The 26,123-nt window shown below is 42.4% G+C and overlaps 1 protein-coding gene across 4 annotated transcripts in view; it reads left to right on the forward strand.

Annotated features, from left to right (window-relative positions):
• The window catches only part of MTR (5-methyltetrahydrofolate-homocysteine methyltransferase), a 132,314-nt gene that overhangs the window by 52,630 nt on the left and 53,561 nt on the right, over window positions 1-26,123 (forward strand). For all 4 annotated transcript variants that reach the window (XM_010820411.4, NM_001030298.1, XM_024986503.2 and 1 more), the window contains 3 exon segments: window positions 16,648-16,827; window positions 20,562-20,678; window positions 20,985-21,125. In XM_010820411.4, coding sequence (XP_010818713.1) covers window positions 16,648-16,827; window positions 20,562-20,678; window positions 20,985-21,125 — 438 coding nt within the window.

Consider the following 26,123-nt stretch of genomic DNA (forward strand, 5'->3'; position numbering starts at 1 on the left):
ATTTCTGCTTTATTGACTATGCCAAAGCCTTTGTGTGGATCACAATAAACTGTGGAAAATTCTGAAAGAGATGGGAATACCAGACCACCTGACTTGCCTCTTGAGAAACCGGTATGCAGGTCAGGAAGCAACAGTTAGAACTGGACATGGAACAACAGACTGGTTCCAAATAGGAAAAGGAGTACATCAAGGCTGTATATTGTCACCCTGCTTATTTAACTTATATGCAGAGTACATCATGAGAAATGCTGGGCTGGAAGAAGCAGAAGCTGGAATCAAGATTACAGGGAGAAATATCAATAACCTCAGATATGCAGATGACACCACCCTTATGGCAGAAAGTGAAGAGGAACCAAAAAGCCTCTTGATGAAGGTGAAAGTGGAGAGTGAAAAAGTTGGCTTAAAGCTCAACATTCAGAAAACAAAGATCATTGCATTTGGTCCTATCACTTCGTGGCAAATAGATGGGGAAACAGTGTCAGACTTCATTTTTTTGGGCTCCAAAATCACTGCAGATGGTGACTGCAGCCATAAAATTAACAGACACTTGCTCCTCAGAAGAAAAGTTTGACCAACCTAGACAGCATATTGAAAAGCAGAGACATTACTTTGCCAACAAAGGTCCATCTAGTCAAGGCTGTGGTTTTTCCAGTAGTCATGTATGGATGTGAGAGTTGGACTATAAGGAAAGGTGAGCACAAAGAATTGATGCTTTTGAACTGTGGTGTTGGAGAAGACTCTTGAGAGTCCCTTGGACTGCCAGGAGATCCAACCAGTCCATTCTAAAGGAGATCAGTCCTGGGTGTTCATTGGAAAGACTGATGTTGAAGCTGAAACTCGAATACTTTGGCCACCTGATGCAAAGAGCTGACTCATTTGAAAAGACCCTGATGCTGGAAAAGATTGAAGCAGAGAGGAGAAAGGGACGACAGAGGATGAGATGGTTGGATGGCATCACCGACTCAATGAACATGGGTTTGAGTAAACTCCAGGAGTTGGTGATGGATAGGGAGGCCTGGCATGTTGCAGTCCATGGGGTCGCAAAGAGTTGGACATGATTGAGCAACTGAACTGAACTGAGTGCAAAAGTGGAGCCGTGTAGTTTACCATGATTCATTTTCCTTTCCTGAATCCTCTTTGTTTTCTGAGAAGTTAATACTTACCTTTGTGTTTATTTTGTTTTTATATATTTTCAAACTCTTCCCTAGTTGTGTAAATTTCCAATATGCAGTGTATGCAGACACCTTAAGTAGACTGTCATTTTAATTTGTTGAATAATTCTCCCTCCAAGACTTCTGACATAATCAGGAGTGGTTGCTCAGGAGACTGATGGCATAGCTGTCGCTGTGATATGTCCCTCCCCATCATCCTGACAGTTCTTTTCACCTCTCTCATAGCTGTTTAGATTTCAGTTTCCTCATACTTGGTTTAATCTCTTATTTAGCGAAGTGCATCCTCTGGTGAAAGAAGACATGAAATTAAACATTTTTGAAGCCTTATGTGTCTGAAAATGGCTTTATTCTACTTTTATACTTAATTGAAAATTATATGAGTACAAGCCTGAAATTATTTTCTCTATGTTTTTAACTCATTGATCCGTTGTCTTGTAGTTTCAGTTGGTACTGGTAAGAAGCTCAGTGCTTGTCTAACCCTTGATTCTTTTTATGAAGCCTGTTTATTGACCCTTTTTCTGGATGTTTCTTGGATCTGCTGTGTCCATGGTTTTCTGAAGTTTCGTGATCATGAGCCATTCATTGTGTTAAGCCCTCAGTAGGCACTGTCAGTCAGGACACTTACGGCCACAGTTGCAAGAAGTTTCCTTGAATGGTTTATCCTCTCGTGGCCTGTGTATTATTCAGAAACTGGATGTTTTGGAAAGATTGCCTAATTTTTTTACCTTTTCTCTCCAGTTTTTCAACTTTGACATTTGTGAGATTTTGACATCTACATTTATCTTCTCTTGAGTTTTATGTTTATGTTCTCTTGAATTTTATGTTCTTCCAGGAGCTCTTTTTTGTTACCTAAATGTTCTTTTTCAAATTTATATAGCAGCCTGTTTAAAGGAGGCAGATGTCTTCTCTAATTCCTTCAAATGTATCTTGAGCACCTAGTATGTGCCAGGCTGTGAGGAGTTAGCAAGGAACAAAACCTAGTCCCTTCCCGTGCACAATTTGTATTCTTAGGGGGCAAAAGGAATAAGGGAAAAAACAACATAAAAATACACGCACACACCCCTGGGTAGTGTTGAATACAATGAAGGGATATGGAGAGAATGAGGGTGACAGGCGTACCACGGTGGGAGATGCTCTTTTATGTAGGTTGGTTGGAGATGGCCTCATGGATAAGGTGACATCTTAGCAGAAAGCTGAAGGGAACCAAGGAATGAAACATGTAAAAATGTAGGGCAGAGGGAGCCTTGAGATAGACGCCTGCAGGTCATGTTTGAAAACCACAGGGCGGCTGGAAGAGCCAGATCAGAGGGGAGAAGAGGTGATGGGGGAGGACATGATGTTAGAAAGCCTTCAGGTCAAATCACGTAGGGTCTTGGAGACCTCTGCTAACACTTGGACTTTTCCCCTGAGTGATCTGAGAAGCCACTGAAGGGTTCTGAGCAGAGGAGTGAACCTGGTCCGAGTTGTATTTCAAAACCACTCTGGTTCTTTGTGGAGAAGAGTCTGTGGGGACCAAGCAGAACCATTGGAGGTTGTTGCTGTAGTTCAGGTGAGAGATGATTGTGACTGGGACCAAGGTGGGAGCAATAGAATATGTAAGGACTCATCTGTTTCTAGATATATTTTTGAAATAGAGCCAGTAGGATTTGCCTTCATGGAGGCTGTGAGCCATGAAAGGAGGAGGAGTCTGGGAAGTTTTTAGGTTTTTTGGCCTGGGAAGGTGAGATAGAAGGTCAGGGAACAGCCTGTTTGGATGGGGTTGACTAGAAGTGTGTGTTTGGACACATGTTTGTATGTTAAGTGTGTGCTTGTGTAGATGAGTCTGGTTTTCCTGGGCAGAGTCTGGCTTGAAGATAAGATTCCCTTCCTTGGGAATTATTTGTGCATTGATGAAAATTAAAGCAGTGAGACTGACTTCACCAAAGGAACCATAGTAGATAAGAGGTCCTAGGAACAAGTGACTCTTTCAGCCACAGTGCTTCATGGTCAGGAAGAGGAGAGGATGCTTTCGGAAGGACTTAGGAAGGACATGCTTCCTTGGTAAAAGAGGAACCAGAGGAGAGAGTTCACCTGGAAGCCAAGTGAAGAACAAGCTTTCTGAAGGGCATGGTGAGCTGAGGATAGACCAGGGAGGAAGAGACAAGCATTTACCCTTGGATTTGGAAACGGAGTAGTTTATGATCTTGCAGAGAAGGGGATGGGGGCAGCAGATGTAAACCATTTGAGGGGAGTTTTGCCATAAAGGGGAACAGAAATAGAGTGGAAACCAGGGATGCATGTGAGAATAAGAATGAATGTGTGTGTGTGTCTGTGTGAAGGTACGTGATGTGACCACATGGTTTTGTAAGCTGGTGGGAATGACCTGGTAGACAGAAGGGGAGGAATTGATGTACAAGAGAAAGGGGGCACTTGCTGGGTCCATGACCTCGTGGGCTGAGAGGACTGGCAGCCAGTCTGCACAGGGAGGGGGAGTTAGCATGCTCACAGTGCAGGAGAAAAGGCCGAGCTGAGAATGCTGGGGGAGTCTGTGCTTCTGTTTTCTCAGTGAAGCAGGAGGCAAGGTAAGCTCTGAGAATGAGAGTGGAGTGTTGTGTGCTTTGTGTATGTGGTGCTTTCCTGGGAGTGTAAAGCAGAAATGTTCCCACAGGGAAGGACAGTCACTGCCTGTGCTTTTAAAAAAACATACATAGCCCTGGGTTCTGCCCCTTGAGTTTCTGACTCATTTGGCCTGGGGTAAGATCTGGCTTCAATAATTTTACAGGCTTGGAGGTGATTCTCATGAATACTCTGGCTGAAAACCAGCAGCAGAGTTTGTCTCATTTAGTCCTTATAGCAGCCACGTGGGGTAGCTGTCGTCCTGTTTTACAGTGAGCCAAGGTCAAATGGCTGGGACATAACGGAGCCACATTTGGATCCCTGGCCTGCCTGGTTTGAAAACTGATACATGCTTCCAAATCCTGTGTTATCTCCACTGCAGAGTACTTGATCTTGGCTAAGAACAAGCGTTCCCAATTTAGATTTGAATGTGTCCACAAATAAAGAGCAAATGTAGAAGAAATTTTTTGACTTGCCAGTTATGAGAAAAATACACATTAGGGCAATATTAAGGTAATGGTTTGTCCTTACTAAGTTAGCAAAAGTATACTTTAAAATCATCAAGATCTGTGCTGGTATAACAGTGGTAAAGAGAAAGTCTTGTTCATTGTAGAGTGTAGCATAAATTGGGATTGACTTTTTTTTTTAAGTTCTACCAAGTTTATTGCTACAAACACATCTCCCTCCACCCTCATGCCTGTGTGCTCAGTCATGTAACTTCATGGACTGCAGCCTGCCAGGCTCCTCTGTCAGTGGACTTGTCAATTCCAGGCAAGAATACTGGAGTGGGTTGTCATTTCCTTCTCCAGGGATAGTCCTTTTGAATGACCCTGTAATACCTAAAGGCATAAAAATGTTCATACCCTTTGAGATAATGATCTCATTTCTGGGAAGTTATCCCAATAAAAGCATTAGCAGCATAAGAATACTGTATATGAAGAGATTTTTCACTAGCTTTTTATTGACGATATAATAACCTTAATGCCCAAATGGGTAGATACTGATAACTTATGTTACATCAGTCTGTTGAAATATTATTCAAAGTATTTAAGTATTAATTATGAATATTGTGGTGCAGCATAACAGTGCTTTCAAGATATAAATAAAACCATAAAACATTAGTTATATAGACAGTGTATATATACAGCTACAGAAAAACTCCATTTGGTAAAGTTTGGAGGAAAATGTTGTAAACGAGAATAATTGTTAGAGTGAGATGGTGAAATTAAAGGTGCCTTTTTCAAAAATGCTTTTCCTAATTAAAAATATTTTTCTGTATGATTATAGACTTACATGCTCATTAAAGAATTGTATTAAAAATTATAAAGAGCAAAGCAAAAAAATTCATGTAGTTGAAAAGTTCAGGAAACAACAATGCAGATATTTTGGTGCAAAGGCATTTCTTCTGTCGATTGAGTTCACAACACTGTTGAGTGTAACAGTCAGTTAAGAACCAAGATTTGCTTTGCTTGACTGATAGCACACGTTATAAGTAGAAAGCTCTCTTAAATGGAAAACCACTGTTGCAACCAAATAAAGCAGAGGAATTCACACATACTGTTGTTCCAGTACATGATGGCTGTCTTTGCTTTATGCTTGTGATCTATACTGTGATGACAACCTCAAGGTCAAAGCAAGGTCAAGGCCAGGTATGACAGAACTGGCCTTGAGACTTCTGGATTAGAAGGCAAATAAGGAAGCATCTCTGTGTTTTTTGGTTGATGTTAGTAGTTTAAATCAACTTTTTAAAAACATTTTTTTATAACTTTATTTATTTGTTCTAGGCTGTGCTGGATCTTCGTTGCTATGCACCAGCTTCCTAGTTGTGACCAGTGGGGGGTACTCTCTAGTTGCAGTGTGAGGGCCTCTTATTGCTGAGCTTTACTTGTTGCAGAGTACAGGCTCTAGGGCCTCTGGGCTTCAGCAGTTGTAACACAAAGGCTCAGTTGCCCTGTAGCATGTGGGATCTTCCTGGACCAGGGATCAAACCAGTGTCCCCTACGTGGATTCTTAACCACTGCCAGGGAATTTCTTATGTGATAATATATAAATTATAGTAAGAATCTTCTGTGGGGAAAAATAACTATCACTACTCACTTTCTAGATTGAATTCTCCTTTTCTGATTGAAATGATTATTTTTATATGACAATTTTTGATTATGTAAGGCTTCTTAGAAGTACAGTTAGCACATAATAGAATAGACTATATTATTTTTGCTTATACATGTGTATACTGATTATATGAAAAGATAATCAGTATTTTCATATAAAAGATTCATTATATTCAACACATTTTCCTATGTTAAAATGATTTTAAAATAATTTTATAATTTATAGAGAAATAAAACTCTATCAGGATATTGATTAAAATTAACTAATCCTAACCACCCTTATGGCAGAAAGTGAAGAGGAACTAAAAAGCCTCTCGATGAAAGTGAAAGAAGAGAGTGAAAAAGTTGGCTTAAAGCTCAACATTCAGAAAACTAAGATCATGGCATCTGGTCCCATCACTTCATGGGAAATAGATGGGGAAACAGTGGAAACAGTGTCAGACTTTATTTTTGGGGGCTCCAAAATCACTGCAGATGGTGACTGCAGCCATGAAATTAAGATGCTTACTCCTTGGAAGGAAAGTTATGACCAACCTAGATAGCATATTCAAAAGCAGAGACATTATTTTGCCAACAAAGGTCTGTCTAGTCAAGGCTATGGTTTTTCCAGTAGTCATGTATGGATGTGAGAGTTGGACTGTGAAGAAAGCTGAGCGCAGAAGAATTGATGCTTTTGAACTGTGGTGTTGGAGAAGACTCTTGAGAGTCCCATGGACTGTGGGGAGATCCAACCAGTCCATTCTGAAGGAGATCAGTCCTGGGTGTTCTTTGGAAGGACTGATGCTAAAGCTGAAACTCCAGTACTTTGGCCACCTCATGTGACGAGTTGACTCATTGGAAAAGACTGATGCTGGGAGGGATTGGGGGCAGGAGGAGAAGGGGACGACAGAGGATGAGATGGCTGGATGGCATCACTGACTCGATGGACGTGGGTTTGGGTGAACTCCAGGAGTTGGTGATGGACAGGGAGGCCTGGTGTGCTGCAGTTCATGGGGTCACAAAGAGTCGGACACAACTGAGCGGCTGAACTGAACTGAACTGAATCTTGAAAACTGGAGAAGGGCATGGCAGCCCACTCCAGTATTTGTGCCTGGAGAATTCCGTAGACAGGGGAACCTAGCAGGCTACAGTCCTTGGGGAAGCAGAGTCAGACATGACTGAAGTGACTTAGCACCGAATCTAGAAAATAATGAGGAATCTGTATCTGGGAGTCATTCAGGAACATGATATGTCTTTCCAGTTACTATTCAATCAAGTTTTATAGTTTTTCTTTAATAGGAAATCTCAAGAGCATTCCTATGTATTTGTGTTGTTTCCTTGTTGTGATTTTTGTTTATTTTTCCTTTCATCAATATTTTTCCTTTGGTATAATTTTTAGATTTTTATTTCATCAGCTTTTTAATTAAATTCAGATAAGTTGATACTGGTTTTGAGTTGAATATTCCAGTAGCGTGTGTACCCGTAGTTTTATTTTCCAGTAGGATGTGTACCAGTAGTTCTAGGAAACCAAAATCACCTTTACTTTTACTTTGCTGAAGGTAGTTGACCCCAGCCAAGGAGTTGATTCTCAGTTTTTCTTCTCTGACACTCTTTGAGCTTTGTTAAAATCTGATGTATATTTTCACATTTCAAGAGACTCCTTTTTAGTGGCTATAGAGAGGTCACCCCTCTCTGGCAAAGATGACATGGTAGAGTATTTCTCTCCTTTAGCCTTTCTTTATAAGATGGATTGTATTTTAAATTCTTTGTAGGAAGGAGACTTGTCCAGTGCGCCTTCAGAGGTGAGAGTTTGTTGTAGGAATATGAGGAGCATAAGCCTCCGACCCACGTTTGGTCTTACCTCCATGCCTGGGGTGTTCATCCTGTCCACCAGAAATAATAGCATGACATTCAGTTGGCATACCTCCAATGCTGAGGGTCCCAGTTTCCCGGAATGCATTTGTTGTGAGAGAGATTTGAGTGGATTCATTTGCTCCTGTTGAGACATAGTGTTGCTTCATCCAGCCTGTAGTATTTGGCTTTGTGGAGTAGGATTTTCTAGCTAACAGCCTCTCTCTGTTGTTTCTAGAGAAAAGCCGTGAAGAGACATTGGCTCATGATAAAGACCATTCAGATGAGTCTGCTTTCTGATCTCCTCACCTGCTATGTCACTGGTGGTTCTTCTAAACCAGTAGTTCCCAAATGGGGTGATTTGGCCACCCCAGGAGACACTTGGCAATGTCTAGACAGATTTTTGTTTGTTGTCATGACTGGGTTGTTGGGAGGGAATGTCCTTCTGACATCTAGTGGGAGAGGGCAAGGATGCTGCTAAAAACCCTACAAAGCACAGAATTATCTGGTCCAAATTGCCAATAGCATCTTTTTGAATTGTGGTTTACTCTGGATATATGCCCAAGAGTGGGATTGTGAATCATGTTGTAGCTCTATTTTTAATTTTTTGAGGAACCTCCATACCATTTTCCACAGTGACTGCACCGGTTTATGTTCCCCTTTCTATTGCAGCATTTGTTATTGTAGACTTTTTGGTGATGACTATTCTGACTGATGTCAGTCAGTGGCTGACTTTATTTTTGGGGGCTCCAAAATCACTGCAAATGGTGACTGTATCCATGAAATTAAAAAACGTTTACTCTTTGTAAGGAAAGTTATGACCAACCTAGACAGCATATTCAAAAGCAGAGACATTACTTTGCCAACAAAGGCCCGTCTAGTCAAGGCTATGATTTTTCAGTAGTCATGTATGGATGTGAGAGTTGGACTATAAAGAAAGTTGAGTGCCAAAGAATTGATGCTTTGAACTGTGGTGTTGGAGAAGACTCTTGAGAGTCCCTTGGACTGCAAGGAGATCCAACCAGTCCATCCTAAAGGAGATCAGTCCTTGGTGTTCATTGGAAGGACTGATGCTGAAGCTGAAACTCCAATACTTTGGCCACCTGATGTGAAGAGCTGACTCATTTGAAAAGACCCTGATGCTGGGAAGTATTGAGGGCAGGAGGAGAAGGGGACAACAGAGGATGAGATGGTTGGATGGCATCACCGACTCAATGGACATGGGTCTGGGTGGACTCTGGGAGTTGGTAATGGACAGGGAGGCCTGGCGTGCTGTGGTTCATGGGTTCGCGAAAAGTCGGACATGACTGAGCGACTGAACTGATTCTTACTGATGTGAGGTAATACCTCATCATAGGTATTTTGATTTGCAAATTTTGATTTCCGTTTCTCTTTGGCCATCTGTATGTCTTCTTTAGATCTTTTGTCCATTTTTGATTGTGAGTTACCCAGTTCTTAATCCGGGGCGACTTCTTTTCTGCAACTCATTTTTCTCTCTGATGTTATCTGGCTGATGGAGAAAGGACAAATAAGGTTTTCGTATTTAATCCTCTTCTATCTGCCAAGTGCTGGCTCTGGGCACTGAGAATATATAACGGCCAGTAGAGGACCCAGCTCCTTTCAAGATTCAGTGTCTTTCAGAGGTTTTGGTGAAAGTGGAAGAAAGACTTGATGAAGCAGGGAAAATCTAGGACAATAGGATTCCAGAAAGATCTGAAAAGCAGGGAGAGAGTTCATTTTTAGGGCTTGGAGCACTACCTGGGAAGCCCTGTTAAAAGGAAGGCAAAACTAGATAGGTTATTGCTGGGGTCCAGCCCCGGCTGATCCAGGGTATTCGAAGGAGAGACGGCTTAGGCGACCTATTCAAATGTTAATTAGAGATATAAAGAGTAATAGAATGAGGATAGCTCAGTAGGAAAATTCAGTGGAGAAAAGAGGCTGAGTAGCTTGGTTTACGCGGAAAATCAATATAACCCGTGACACCAGGTTAGCTCTGACCACGGATGGCCGCAGGCGCCCTCTCGAATAGCGGAAGGTGCCCCACCTTAGACACCTTCTCGAGTGGGTCTTAGAAGCCCAGACAAATAAATGGTCGCAGAGGATATCCGCGCTCCAGATGGAGACTCAGCTGGAAGTTAAGGAGTAAAATGACATGGGGAGACCAAGCGTTGGTGAGCAAGGCCCATAGCTTTATTTTAAACAGGGGCTTATATACCCTAAGTTACACATAGAGGATAATAGGGGATGCAAAGTCAGCAGTCTCTGATCCTTATCAAAAACCAGGGTTTCATTCCTGCAAATTTATTGTATACAAATGGTTTAGGTGATTTACATCATCTTCTGGCCAGAAGGCCTATTAACATTTTATGACTCTTGACAAGGACTTATCAACAAAGACTTATTTTCTCTAAGAGTAATTATTTTAAGATTTGGCACCATCTTCCAAAGATAAAATTGCATTTCTATAGGGCGGATGTATAATGGGTTTACAACAAAGGAAAGCATTTATTACCTTAAGGGTCTAAAGTTCTAACACCAAGGCCACTACTTTTCTACATACCAACTATTAATTAATACACATTCAAGGATACAATACAGGGGATGTGAAAACTTGGCAACAAGCATCAATGAAATCCTTTACTGTTTATTCTGACAGTTTCTAACTCTCTGAGAGGCTCTAAGCTTCCTGTGCCTCTCGAGACTGGGAGACTGTAAACAATCGTATGCATAGCTGTAGGAGTCCGGGTAAACTTGTCAGGCGAGTTAGAGAGCCATCTGAGGGGTTTGGATTTAAACACTCCTAGTTGCCCAGGAACTTTGTTAATTGGAGCTGTAAGTTAACTCTTTGTCAGTGAGAGCGAGATGGTGGTGGGGGACAGCCCCCAGTAAAGTCAGAGGTGAGAGCACAAAGCAACAAAGTAGGCAGACTCTGGTTTTTTGGGGGAAGATGCTCGAGAATATCCGGGGGGACTCCTGAGGCTCGATCCCGCCTTTGCGTATGCCGAGCCTCCTTCCTCATGACCTTTGTCACGAGTGGAATGTCTCTCACCGGCTCCTGGCAGGTTATAGGTCTTATCTAGATAGGTTGTAGGTCTTACCTAATATTTGGGGGTATTTGTTTTAAATACATCTCTAGACAGTAGGTCAGTCTTCTTTTGTTCTTCCTGGGAGCTGTCTCTTTCTACTGTATCTGCTTCCTAGCTTTGCCTTTGAAGGTACTAAAGCAGACCCATCCTCTGCTCTTTCCAGGGATTGATATGTGTACTAAGAATTTCCTTCTCTGGAGAAGGAAATGGCAACCCACTTCAGTAGTCTTCCCTGGGAAATCCCAGGGACAGAGGAGCCTGGTGGGCTACAGTCCCTGGGGTCACAAAAAAGCTGGACACAACTGAGCACACACACACAGGGCCAACAGCATTGCATTTTGTCAGTGTCATGTCACTGGGCAGTCAGGTTGGCTCTGCTGCTGCCTGGTCACCAGCCTGTCTCTGGCTGGCCTGATTCATCGGCTGTGAAGTTCTCAATAGTATTTGAAAACAGTGCCTTAGAAAAAGCAACTTATGAACCTTCTCCCTGCAATTTTGTCTACACCAATCCCTTGTGTGGCAGATTGCCTCTTCATAGTTGGCTCCAAGGTCAAATCTAAGCAATCAGAAATTCTCAGCTAATGGAGAAACTTCCCTTTATTCAACTTCCCTTTTTTCTGGGCAGCCTCCATTATTACCCCTCCCCTAACACACACACCCTGCCCCCAAATCCCACTTGTGGAGATTTATTCTTTCTCCATTGTGCTTCCCCAGGGCCCCTCCTGCCTGTCCTTCCATCCATGGCACTGAGCACCTGTGCCCACTCCACCTCCTTCTCCCACCCTTGGCCATGGACTCCAAGCCAAACTCATTTTCACATCCCCCAACCCAGGAGCAACTATGCTGTTCCTGGCCAAGTTATGACCATCAGATGAACTTGAGAAACAAAACGCTGATGGGAAAATGCAGTCCTCTTTTCCTCACCAGGTTGCCTCTCAATGTTGACTTCAAGTCTGAAATCCTGTCCATTTCCCCGTTAATCCCAAGTTCCTAGCATCCACATTCTGCCTCAAGTGTGAGTTCTGCCAGGGGCACAGCCTCCATTCTTTCAGGTGAGGAGTGAACCGGGAGACGTTCCAAGGCGACCTCGCATCTCCCAGCTCGGTGCTGTCCCCTGAGCTTCATCCCCTGCCTCCATTTCTGCCCTCAGGCTGCTGCTTCTCCCTGGGCTCTGGGTGTCCTCACCCTTGCCTTCAGCTCATGTTCACACGTTAACTACAGTAGAGAAGCCACTCCAAGGATTTCTGAACAAAGTCTATGTCCTCAGTGATTTTGTAAAGCCCAGATGTCTCTTGTCATGTTGTTTTTCCCTTCGAAAGTTCCCTTTCTCAGCCTTTTTCTTTCTGACTTGTCAGTGCCTGTCTGATGGTGGCATGTGCGTCTCTTCCACCACTTCCATTTTGAACTCTGGCAGCAGAATGGCCCCTGCTGTATTCCCTGTCCCATGTTAAGCTGGTTCAGTCATTTGAAACCTTTAAGCTGCCTCTTAAGTTGGCCCATTCCTTCTCTGCTTCTTGTTAGCTTGCATTTTCACAGTATCTGGGTGTCTTTGATCCTTTTTTTTGCCTTCTCATAGTATCAGCCTTGATAAATAAATAAAAAATTATTTTACATTCATCTTATTTCTCCCTAAGTGTCTGATAATCATGCTGTGGCTGAGCAGTGGATTTATTAACGAAGCCTCTACCTACTGATGGCTATCTAGCTTTCCTACAGCTTAAGTAGATACACCTAGTAGATAAACCTAGTAAATTGTAAAATTAGAGAAAAGATATTTATTCCTCCCTTTTGGCCCTTGCTGCTGCTGCTGCTAAGTCGCTTCAGTCGTGTCCGACTCTGTGTGACCCATAGACAGAAGCCCACCAGGCTCCCCCATCCCTGGGATTCTCCAGGCAAGAAGACTGGAGTGGGTTGCCATTTCCTTCTCCAATGCGTGAAAGTGAAAAGTGCAAGTGAAGTCGCTCAGTCGTGTCCGACTCTTAGCGACCCCATGGACTGCAGCTACCAGGCTCCGCCGTCCATGGGATTTTCTAGGCAAGAGTACTGGAGTGGGGTGCCATTGCCTTCTCCACCTTGGCCCTTAGGTTTGCAGTATTGTCGCTGGGGTTTCTTCTAACTCAGCCTAAGAAGGTGCATCTCACTCATCAGTGGTTCTCACCTGGGCTGTACATTAGGATCACTAAGAGGCTCTTTAAATACTGTTACTTAGGTCTCATTTCAGGGTTCTGATTTAACTGGTATTGAGTGAGGTTCAGGAACAGGTATTAGTATTAGAAAACAGAAATCCCTTCGGGTTACTCAAATGTGCCAGCAGAGCCTTCTGGATCTGTAAAATCCTCAAGCCTTGAGGCTTATTAGCATGTTTGTGTCACCACCCTGGCTGAAGAACAGGACAGAGGGAATCTTGGAGAATCTAGCTTGATATGCTTATGGCAAAGGCCTGTCCTTTGAAACTGTGCATTCTGAGATTTGCTTGTTTATTCAACAGATGGTAGTTGCTTTCTTTTAATGTGGCAAGTAGTGTACTAGGTGTTGGGAGAACAATTTGAAAAGACCTCATTCTTATGGAGCTGATGGTTGCTTGGGTTCTGACCTAGTGATAGATTCATGACTCAGATGAAAGAAATGACCAGGACCTACCAACCCAACTTCCCTTGTGGCTCAGCTGGTAAAGAATTCACCTGCAATGCAGGAGACCTGGGTTCAATCTCTGAGTTGGGAAGATCCCCTGGAGAAGGGAAAGGCTACCCACTCCAGTATTCTGGCCTGGAGAATTCCATGGACTGTATAGTCAGTGGAGTCACAAAGATTTGGACACGACTGAGCGACTTTCACTTCACTTCACCAACCCAACTAGGTTACTATGAAATAGTAACAGCACTGGTAGCCCCAAACCCCTGTTCCTATTCAGTTAATGAGCTTAGCTGGGCCATTAACCTAGAACCTAGACCTCTGTTTGGCCCTCTGGTGAACGGATAACTGAAGTTGAAGATGAAAAGGCAGCCCTAGGTGACCTGCTCTTGACCACTTTCTTCTGGGCTCACATGTTGATTTTAACCTTAACTTTATCACTAATTGAAGGGAGAAGTAAGAAGTTGTTGAAGACATTCAGTTAAGAAAGATGAGAGTCTCCCACCTTCCCTAAAGCCTGGAGCAGTGGGGCTACAGAGCCCCCTCCTTGTGGTCTGTTCCCTAGAACCTGTGATCTGCTAAGTCACATCCCCAGCAGGAGGTGAATTCTAACCTGAGCAGCCACAGGAACAGGGAGAGATTAGAGACCAACGAGACCAGTTGTGAAAGAACACCAAGGTAGGAGAGCAGTCAGAAGCCTAGATCTGAGTGAGTTTTTTGTGTGTTCCTCTCACCATGCTTCTCCTGTCAAGAAGCAGTCGTCTTCTGATTTCATGGTGGCAGTCACTGTCTGCAGTGTTTTTGGAGCCCAAGAAGAGGAAATCTGTCACTGCTTCCACCTTTTCCCCTTCTGTTTGCCATGTAGTAATGGGACTGGTTGCCGTGATCTTAGTTTTTTTTAATATTTAGTCTTAAGCCGACTCTTTCACTCTCCTCCTTCACCCTCATCAAAAGGCTCTTTATTTCCTCTTCCCTTTGTGCCATTAGAGTGGTATCATCTGCATGTCTGAGGTTGTTGATGTTTCTCCTGTCTATCTTGATTCCAGCTTGTAACTTGTCCAGCCCAGCATTTCTCATGAAGTGCTCAGCTTATAGGGTAAACAAACAGGGTGACAGTAGACAGCCCTGTCATGCTCCTTTCTCGATCTTGAACCCATCAGTTGTTCCATACAGGGACAAACCTAGACAGTGTCTTGAAAAGCAGAGACATTGCTCTGCCAACAAAGGCCCGTATAGTTAAGGCTATGGTCTTCCCAGTGGTTGCATACGGTTGTGAGTGCTGGACCGTAAAGAAGGCAGAACAGCAAAGAATTGATGCCTTCGAACTGTGGTGCTGGAGAAGACTCCTTCCTGAAAGTCCCTTGGACAGCAAGGAGATCAAACCAGTCAATCTTAAGGGAGATCAACTCTGAATATTCACCGGAAAGACTGATACTGAAGAGCCAGTATTTTGGTCATCTGATGCAAACAGACGATTCTTTGGAAAAGTCCCTGATGCTGGGAAAGATTGAGGGCAGAAGGAGAAGAGGGTGTCAGAGCATAAGATGGTTGGATGGCATCACTGATACAATGAACATGAACTTGGGCAAACTCCAGGAGATGGTGAGGGACAGGGAGGCCTGGTGTGCTGCAGTCCATGGGGTTGCAAAGTCAGACATGAATGAGCGACTGAACAACACCACCACCACCATGCCTTTCTCTGGAGGATGGGGCCTCACTAAATGTCCTTGAACTGCATAGAGTATCCTCACCCCTCCTCCCGGTGGGCCCCTGGAGAGCTCCCCTTAGAGGTGAAGATGTGTGTGATCAGGAACTGCTTCTCGACCGCTCTTAGCACTCACATCCAGTCAAGGGTATCCTGCCTCCAAGTAGTTAGCTTGGAAGACTCAACACTTCATTCAGTGGTGTTGGCCATTTTTCAAAAACATTTTGCATATTTACTCAGAATTGTATGTTACTTATTTTTTCGGAATTCTGTAGTGATAGCAAGTATTCATTTTTTCTTTAGAGCAAATTTGTTTTTTCTGCAACCAGAAATCATTCAGCATGTAATTCACTGAATAAGCCTTGCATTGAGATTGTACATTTGACCTGAAGACAGTTTCCCTGACAAAGTTCAGAAATGCTCTGAGTCAGAGGTACATTCATTCATTCAACAGAAATATTGAGCACATCCTCTGGCAGGCACTGCTCTCGGCTCTGGGGGTACAGCAAGACTGATTCTAGTCCAATTAATCATATCTAAAGAAACAAGTAAAAAACAATAAACAACATGCCAGATAAATATATTGGGTTGACTAAAAAGTTCAGGTTTTTCTGTAACATGGAAAATAATTTCTAGGAGGAGAGATGCTATGAAGAGGGGTGGAGGAGGCAGAAGGCGGTGGTGGAACTGGTTTAGAGATCGTGATTAAGGAAGGCTTCTCTGAAAAGGGGACATTTGTGCAGAGGCCTGAGTGCTGCCATGTCACAGTGTGTTCCAGGCAGTGGCAGCCATGGATAGAAATAGATAGTGGCCACTTCCCACACTGGCCCTGAGGGAAGACAAGCTTGGTGGGTCTCAGGAACATCAAAGGAGTGGTGTGGGGAGAGTGGAGTAGATGAGGGGGGAGATGTTTTCATCAGCACAGCAGCTACACTGACACTGCTACTGTAAAAATAAAATCTTAAAATTGGAGGTGCGGGACCTGATTCTGAGGGAGTAGGAAGCATCGGTGGGTTGGGCTTTGCTGGAGTCAGTGCTTGGCTTCCTAGGGTCACTGTTTGGAAATATATTAGCTAATGCTGTGATGGGTGGGGTTGGAGGTGGGTAATAAATGCACATCTTTGAATCTGTGTAGACTTACTATAGGAAGGGCCAAGAAAGCCTGGGTGAGTGCAGGCAGGTCCAGAGAGGAGGGGCACTAATTTTGTCATTTATTTGAATTCTTATCACTTGTGTCTTTTTAAGAAACCTATATATTAATATACCATATGTGTGTGTGTGAGATTTGATTTTTACAGAAGCATTATAGCTGTTGTGTGGATGAAAACATAAAGGGACTTTAAACCAATTCCTCCTCTGAGATAATTTGATAAATGTTTAAAGGCTGTTTGGCATTTGGATTTCTATGGAATCCAAGCATTGGTACCTAAGTGCTTTCGACAAGTGAATGGTCCTTCCGTTTTCATAGAGAACACCTCATTTTTCTATTTCAAATTACATTTTTACTCCTTCCCCAGGCAACAGAAACAGATACCAAAATCAGAGTGTGCACCCGGGCCTACCATCTCCTTTTGAAAAAACTGGGCTTCAATCCAAATGACATCATCTTTGACCCTAATATCCTCACCATTGGTACTGGGATGGAAGAACATAACTTGTATGCTGTTAATTTTATCAATGCAACAAAAGTCATTAAAGTAAGTATGAACATTTTTCTCCTTTCTATCCAAGACATTGCTTAGATTTATCATATGGCTTCAGTGAATAGCTTGAGCTCACATATATATATTTATTGGCAAGGAATATTGACATTCTTATTCTTGTAGCAAATTGGCTTTCTGAAATTTAGGAGCTTTGTAAATTTTTTTCTATGTTATTTTATATTGTGATGTAAAACACACACACACTGGGGGATATATAAAAGATACAGAGTTTGATAAATGATTATGAGGCATATAGTAGCTTCCACCTGGGACCTGAAACAGGAAATGGAAAGTGCCCCATGTCTCTTCCTTTCTGATTACACCTCGTTCTGAGTTTTATGGTACTGCTTGCTGCTCTTCTATATGATTTTAACACTTCTATATACACAGTCAATCTGAATTATCCTGGGTTTTTTATTTGCAAATTTACCTACTCACTAAAATGTATTTGTGGGCTTCCCTGATGGCTCAGTGGTAAAGAATCTGCCTGCCAATGCAGGAGACACAGGTTTGATCACTGGTCCAGAAAAAGTTCCCACATGCTGGTGAGCAGCAAAGCCTGTGCACCACAGCTATTGATCCTATGGTCTGGAGCCCGGGAGCTACAACTACTAAGCCCACGTACCGCAACTCCTGAAGCCCGTGCACCCTAGAGCCCATGCTCAGCAACAAGACAAGCCACCACGATGAGAAGCTCATGCATTGCAATGAAGAGTAGCCTCCACTCACAGCAACTAGAGAAAGCCCAAGCAGCAACAGATACCCAGCACAGCCAGAAATTTAATAAATAAAATTATTAAAAAAGAGAAAATTATTTGTGACTCCAAAATCAATACTAACTGTTCTTCTGCAGTCATTCACGGGCACGCACACGTGCAGAGTGGTAAAAACTCTTGAGTGCCTGACCGCTGTGATCCGGATGAGTTAACAGAGGCAACGCCCTGCATCCCTGGGTTCAGTCCTCATTCTGTCAACAAGCACCCTTTTCATGGCCTGTTTAGTGCCACATTTTTCACGTTTTTGAGCTTTTTTAAAATTTTGCTGATTGATTTCTGTATTTGGATAGCCCCTGCGTACTATGGTGAAGTGCTGCCCTGTGTTCCTGTGTGCACAAAGGCTGTGATGTGCTTCATGGAGAAAATGTTTGTTAGATGGACTTTGTTTAGACATGAATTGTCACGCTGTGGGCTGTGAGCACACAACATTAGGGAATCAACAGTATATATTAAACAAGATAGCTGTAAATGGACACATAGGAAACAGGGTTATATGTTGATCAGTGATGACAGTTTTGCGACCAGAGTTTCACAGACCTAACCCTGCACTTCCTGTGAGAGCAGTGGTTTTCAGCATGCCCCAGTTCAGTGTTTGCAGTGACTCATGGAACATAAGTACCACAAATAGCAAGAATTCACTGTAGAAATAGTATAGTTAGTTTTGCATATTTTTGAACTTCATGTTAATATAAACAGACTCTTAAGATTCTTATGCCTTTTTCCTCCACCTGTGTTGTAGTTGTGCTTTGTTCAATTTTACTAATGTATACTATTCCATCATTTACCTTTTCCATAATTAACTGTTCTGTAGTTGACATACGCTTGGTTTGTTTCCAGTTTGGGTAAGTTATGAACAAAACTGTGTGTATACATCTCTTGTATGTATCTCTTCGTGAGGTTCCCTATAGCATATACCCAGAAGCGGAAGGGTTGGGTCCAGTGGTAGATAAAGGCAGCTCTCTCTCCCAAGATGCTTGAACTAGTCTGTACCCTATCTAACAGGAAGTAAGAGTTCCTGTTTTACATGCAAACTAATGCTTCATATGTCATAAGGTGTGGTGGGGACCTCAGTTTCCTTTTGTCCTTTTAAAATTAGTCAGGTTTCTAGTGAACTAGGGAGATTGTTCCTTTAGGCTATAGAAGCCTTCTAGTAGCTCGTGAATAACCAACTTCTCTGTGTTTGTCCTCTCTGGTTTTCCTTCTCTTATCTGTCAGTGTTTCTTTCTTTTTCTGTTATTTATCCAACAGATGTGTGTGTGTGTGTATATATATACACACACGCATATATATTTAGCTGGACCATGCGGGATCTTAGTTCTCCAACCAGGGATTGAACCCCTGCCTCCTGCAGTGAAAGCTCAGAGTTTTAACCACTGGACCGCCAGGGAAATCCCTATTCAGCAAATACTTTATGTCACACTCACCATGTATTGTAGCCATATCATGGTCACTGTAGAAGTACACAGAGATAAAGCAGAAGTTTTTCTTTTCCCTTAGGGAGATTATAGTAGGAAAAACAATGAAGCATTGCTTTCGTGTCTCCCTGATATCCAAATTGTAGTCTGTGTCTAGGTACAAGAAGTTCTTTTTTTTTTTTTTTCATCAAATTGCTACGTTTATTTTATTTATTTGTTTTTTTTTAGTCTGCCTTCCTATTTTTTTTTTTGATTTTATTTTTAAACTTTACAAATTGTATTAGTTTTGCCAAATATCAAAATGAATCCGCCACAGGTATACATGTGTTCCCCATCCTGAACCCTCCTCCCTCCTCCCTCCCCACACCATCCCTCTGCGTCGTCCCAGTGCACCAGCCCCAAGCATCCAGCATCGTGCATCGAACCTGGACTGGCAACTCGTTTCCTACATGATATTTTACATGTTTCATTGCCCTTCTCCCAAATCTTCCCACCCTCTCCCTCTCCCACAGAGTCCATAAGACTGTTCTATACATCAGTGTCTCTTTTGCTGTCTCGTACACAGGGTTATTGTGACCATCTTTCTAAATTCCATATATATGCGTTAGTATACTGTATTGGTGTTTTTCCTTCTGGCTTACTTCACTCTGTATAATAGGCTCCAGTTTCATCCACCTCATTAGAACTGATTCAAATGTATTCTTTTTAATGGCTGAGTAATACTCCACTGTGTATATGTACCACAGCTTTCTTATCCATTCATCTGCTGATGGACATCTAGGTTGCTTCCATGTCCTGGCTATTATAAACAGTTCTGCGATGAACATTGGGGTACACGTGTCTCTTTCCCTTCTGGTTTCCTCGGTGTGTATGCCCAGCAGTGGGATTGCTGGATCATAAGGCAGTTCTATTTCCAGTTTTTTAAGGAATCTCCACACTGTTCTCCATAGTGGCTGTACTAGTCTGCATTCCCACCAACAGTGTAAGAGGGTTCCCTTTTCTCCACACCCTCTCCAGCATTTATTGCTTGTAGACTTTTGGATTGCAGCCATTCTGACTGGTGTGAAATGGTACCTCATAGTGGTTTTGATTTGCATTTCTCTGATAATGAGTGATGTTGAGCATCTTTTCATGGGTTTGTTAGCCATCTGTATGTCTTCTTTGGAGAAATGTCTATTTAGTTCTTTGGCCCATTTTTTGATTGGGTCATTTATTTTTCTGGAGTTGAGCTGTAGGAGTTGCTTGTATATTTTTGAGATTAGTTGTTTGTCAGTTGCTTATTTGCTATTATTTTCTCCCATTCTGAAGGCTGCCTTTTCACCTTGCTAATAGTTTCCTTTGATGTGCATAAGCTTTTAAGTTTAATTACATCCCATTTGTTTATTTTTGCTTTTATTTCCAATATTAAGAAGTTCTGATTTACTTGGGACTTTATATATTTTTTTACTTTCCATTCTTATTTTAAAAAGCTTAAGGAACACGATTGCTGCTTTTGGCAAACTAGGGAAATCTTTTCATATGTTAAAATTTTTTCCAGGAAACGCTGCCTGGAGCCAAAGTAAGCGGTGGTCTTTCCAACTTGTCCTTCTCCTTCCGAGGAATGGAAGCCATTCGAGAGGCAATGCATGGGGTTTTCCTGTACCATGCGATCAAGGTATAGTGGAACACCTGTTTGCCTTGGACACCAGCCTTTACTTAGGGCAAGCGTTTGCAGACTTTGGCCCACAAACTAACCTGGTCTGCTGCCATTTTCTGTGAATAAAACTTTATTAGAACAAAGCCACACGCTCTCACTTGTATTCTGTCTATGACGGCCTTTATGCTATAGCAGCAGAGTTGAGTGGTTGTGACAGAGGCTGTGGCCTACGGTATTTTTTATCTGGTCCTTCACAGAAAGAGTCACTGATCCCTGGTTTAGAGTATCACTGGAAATCCTTATTTTTGTTTTTATTGCCCTTAGTTTGGTATGGACATGGGAATAGTGAATGCTGGAAGCCTTCCTGTATATGATGACATCCACAAGGAGCTTCTCCAGCTCTGTGAGGACCTCATCTGGAACAGAGACCCTGAGGCCACCGAGAAGCTCTTACACTACGCCCAGGTAAGGAGAGAGGTTCTGATGGATGGCTTTTCCTTTTTTTCTTTGAATCTGTCTTAAATGTACAGTTACTAGTCTTTCATTGTAGAATGGAAGAAAGGATAGCACCATGTCTTTGGATCACTGAAGGTTTCTACAGAGAGTTCCAGAGAAGGTATTTTCATTAGGGCGAGGAAGGAGAAACAGGCCTTAAATATCTGCTTCAGTACTCTTAATTTGTATTTCTGTAAGTTTATTTTGAAATGTAAAATTTATTTTTCTCAGACCAAAGTAACACGTATTAATTTTTAAAAATTTATAAAATAAGGTTAAGCAAAAGAAGAAATAGAAATTATTCATAATCCTACTACCCATCATTAACCACTGTTGAGGTTTTATTATAGCCTTCTATTCATGGTTTTGGTTTTATTCTTCTGAAACAAAAAGTGCTAATAAACATGTTCATGCATATGCACATGCACACACACACTCATGTACATTTTTATAAAAATCTAACTTTTCTTGATGCTTTTTTGGTAACCTGTTTGTTTAGTAGTATACTAGGAGCATCTTTTCATTTTATTAGATACTTTTCTATCTCATGCTGCTGCTGCTGCTAAGTTGCTTCAGTCGTGTCCGACTCTGTGTGACCCCAGAGACGGCAGCCTACCAGGCTCCCCTATCCCTGGGATTCTCCAGGCAAGAACACTGGAGTGGGTTGCCATTTCCTTCTCCAATACATGAAAGTGAAAAGTGAAAGTGAAGTGGCTCAATCGTGTCTGACTTGTAGTGACCCCATGGACTGCAGCCCACCAGGCTTCTCCATCCATGGGATTTCCCAGGCAAGAGTACGGGAGTGGGGTGCCATATCTAATGCTGCTGCTGCTGCTAAGTCACTTCAGTCATGTCCGACTCTTTGCAACCCCAGAGACGGCAGCCCACCAGGCTCCCCCGTCCCTGGGATTCTCCAGGCAAGAACACTGGAGTGGGTTACCATTTCCTTCTCCAGTGCATGAAAGTGAAAAGTGAAAGTGAGGTCGCTCAGTCATGTCTGACTCCTAGCGACTCCATGGACTGCAGCCTACCAGGCTTCTCTGTCCATGGGATTTGCCAGGCAAGAATACTGGAGTTGGGTACCATTGCCTTCTCTGATATCTCATGCTACGAATTGACTATTTTGGATTTTCTTGTGTGACCATGTGATTACCTGGTACCCATTTTTATATCTTTACATTTTTATATATGTATCCTGTTTATGTTAGGATCTAGTCCAAATCTACAGTTCAAAGCTTGAGGTCTGCACACTTTTGATCTATAGACGTAAGAATAATTATAGTTAATCCAAAATCAGTTTCTTGTTTCCATTTATTATGTATTGGGCAGTCCTAGGTATATTATACTGTTCATGGGGTTCTCAAGGCAAGAATACTGAAGTGGTTTGCCATTCCCTTCTCCAGTGGACCACATTCTGTCAGACCAAGGCAATGCCAAAGAATGCTCAGACTACCGCACAATTGCACTCATCTCACACGCTAGCAAAGTAATGCTCAAAATTCTCCAAGCCAGGTTTCAGCAGTACGTGAACTGTGAACTTCCGGATGTTCAAGCTGGTTTAAGAAAAGGCAGAGGAACCAGAGATCAAATTGCCAACATCCGCTGGATCATGGAAAAAGCAAGAGAGTTCCAGAAAAACATCTATTTCTGCTTTATTGACTATGCCAAAGCCTTTGACTGTGTGGATCACAATAAACTGGAAAATTCTGAAAGAGATGGGAATACCAGAACACCTGACCTGCCTCTTGAGAAACCTATATGCAGGTCAGGAAGCAACAGTTAGAACTGGACATGAAACAACAGACTGGTTCCAAATAGGAAATGGAGTATGTCAAGGCTGTATATTGTTACCCTGCTTATTTAACTTTTATGCAGAGTACATCATGAGAAATGCTGGACTGGAAGAAGCACAAGCTGGAATCAAGATTGCCGCGAGAAATATCAGTAACTTTAGATATGCAGATGACACCACCCTTATGGCAGAAAGTGAAGAGGAACTCAAAAGCCTCTTGATGAAAGTGAAAGAGGAGAGTGAAAAAGTTGGCTTAAAGCTCAACATTCAGAAAACAAAGATCATGGCATCTTGTCCCATCACTTCATGGGAAATAGATGGGGAAGCAGTGGAAACAGTGTCAGAGGCCTTTGGTGGCCTGCTAGCCAACGGTTAGCGCTGATGAGGATTGACTGAGAGCGTCGGCTTGATAATGGATTCTGAATTAATGCATAGTATAGTCGGAAGCTATCTTAAACCTCCAGAAAGAGTGTGTGTTCCATCCATCACTCAGAGTGATGAAAAATTTAAAAAAAAAACAAAAAAACAGTGTCAGACTATTTTTTGAGGCTCCAAAATCACTGCAGATGGTGACTGCAGCCATGAAATTAAAAGACGCTTACTCCTTGGAAGGAAAGTTATGACCAACCTAGATAGCATATTCAAAAGCAGAGATATTATTTTGCCAACAAAGGTCTGTCTAGTCAAGGCTATGGTTTTTCCAGTGGTCATGTATGGATGTGAGAGTTGGGCTATGAAGAAAGCTGAGCACCAAAGAATTGATGCTTTTGAACTGTGGTGTTGGAGAAGACTCTTGAGAGTCCCTTGGACTGCAAGGAGATCCAACCAGTCCATCCTAAAGGGTGTTCGTTGGAAGGACTGATGCTGAGGCTTAAACTCCAGTACTTTGGCCACCTCATGCGAAGAGTTGACTCATTGGAAAAGACTCTAATGCTGGGAAGGATTGGGGGCAGGAGGAGAAGGGCACGACAGAGGATGAGATGGCTGGATGGCATCACCGACTCGACAAACATGAGTTTGAGTGAACTCTGGGAGTTGGTAATGGACAAGGAGGCCTGGCCTGCTGCAGTTCATGGGGTCGCAAAGAGTCGGACATGACTGAGCGACTGAACTGAACTAAGGTATATTAATTATCTATCATGGGTGTTGCTTTCTAGAATTGAGTTTAAGGAAAGATGAAATCTTTTTTCAAGAAAACTTACTTTATAATTTATTTCAGAAAGCAATGGCAAAGGAAGAAATTTTTCTCACAGAGCATACCAGGAGAATGGAGGAATGCCTTTGTGTATGTTACCACCCGGTTTAATGTTCTCTAGGTTAAAATATGAATTTAACTTTGGCAGAACTTCTGACTTTTCCTCTTCCTTTGAAGAGTACTAAAGTGTTCTGGAAAAGGGATAGGATAGCTTAGGGTTAATTGTGTCCTTGATTTGTCCTTGTCACAGATGGCAAGATTTTGATTTCTGAAACTGCCTATGTTAGCCTTAGGTTCACTCAACAAAGATGAGTTCAGACTCAGTGCCAGTGAGCACATGACCCTCCTCTCAATTCCTTAGGACATTTATAATTTCTTAGATGGACGCAGGACAGAATGTCCTGGATCTTGACTGTTGCAAATATAAACAAGCTTTTCTTCTCAGTTCATTACATAAGAAACAGTGGCTAGATTTCCTTCCCTATTTCCATGATTATGTCTACTCAGACAAAGTGCTGAGCCATTTCTTTGGACACCAGGATACAAGTATGAAACAATATCCAGCTTTTTTTCTTAGCCTGCTTTCCACTTGGCAGGAGATTGTTCATTAATTGCCAACTAAGACAGGGTTCTACTGAAGACCAGAGGGGCATCATAGCTTCTACTCAAGCATTCTTAGTTAACCCATAATGTGATGCGGTTTCTTATCTTCTCCACTGTCCAGATGAGACAGCTCTCACTTAGGAAAGATAGGGCTCCTTATTTGTGAGGCTGTTCTCATTTAAGATTTTGTTGGTTTTGTATTTTATAGCAGTCATTCTTTTCGGTCTACATTCACTTCCAGTACTTGTTTACAAGTTTTTATTTCTTTATATCTTGCTAAACTGCCAAGAGGTTTTGCTCCTAAGGGACAGCTGAAGAGTAAGAGGGGAAATCTTAATAGCAATTTCAAGGCTTCATCAATCCATCATAAAAAAATTGCCTCCCTGTTTATGTAACCACAGGACTTATTACAAGCCACTGACCCCGTCTGTCGAGTAGGTTAACTGTCTGCATTCAAGGTGACTTCTGTTGCTGTTAAGGAATTAATAACAAAGCAAGTATGCTTTCATCACTACCAGGAGTCACCAGCTCTTTAACCATTCCTCAGGGTATACTGATTGCAAACAGCATGAAAAGCAGGAATATTATGAGGCAGATAAGGGTTGAATTTTTTTCTTTATGAGAGAATGATTATCTCTTTTCATTGTCAAATAATAAGGTCTACACTCAAGTTTCATCTGATAGATCATTCAATGTTATTGTTGAAAAGGGTAGGAAGGGTCTCATCTCTGACCTTACTAATCTAATGGGCTTTATTGAAAAATGATATCCTCGGTATGGGGCAGGCTGACCTGTGCTGACTAAATTATCTTGGGTAAGAAGAAGTTCCAGGTAACACGAGACCATTATCTCACGTGGAGTTTGTTCGTTGGGCAGTACTGTTTGGGTGTTAACAGGGACAATCTCTGGGTGTGATGGCTCTTGCATGGCCTTGGATTGTGAGAATACACGTGTCCCCAACTTATGATGATATGCAGGCAGTAAGCATTCAGGAGAAACTGTACTTTGAATTTTGACCTTTCCCTGGGTAGGCGACATGCAGTACCATCCTCTCTCGTGATGCTGGACAAAGGCAGCGGATCGCAGCTTCTATTCAGCCTGCCATCTCGAGGGAAAACAACCACTGACAACCACTCTGGACCCACACCGCCATTCTGTTTTTCACTCTTGGGACAGTTTTCAATAAATTACATGATATATTCAACATTTTATTATTTAAAAAAAAAAGCTTAGTGTTAGATGCTTTTGCTGAAACAATAGGCTAATGTCAGTGTTCTGAGCACGTGCAAGGTAAAGTGAAAGTGAAGTCGCTCAGTCATGTCCGACTCTGCGACCCTGTGGACTGTAGCCCACCAGGCTCCTCCGTCCATGGCATTCT

Source organism: Bos taurus, chromosome 28 (assembly GCF_002263795.3).
Source record: "Bos taurus isolate L1 Dominette 01449 registration number 42190680 breed Hereford chromosome 28, ARS-UCD2.0, whole genome shotgun sequence".
NCBI lineage: Eukaryota > Metazoa > Chordata > Mammalia > Artiodactyla > Bovidae > Bos > Bos taurus.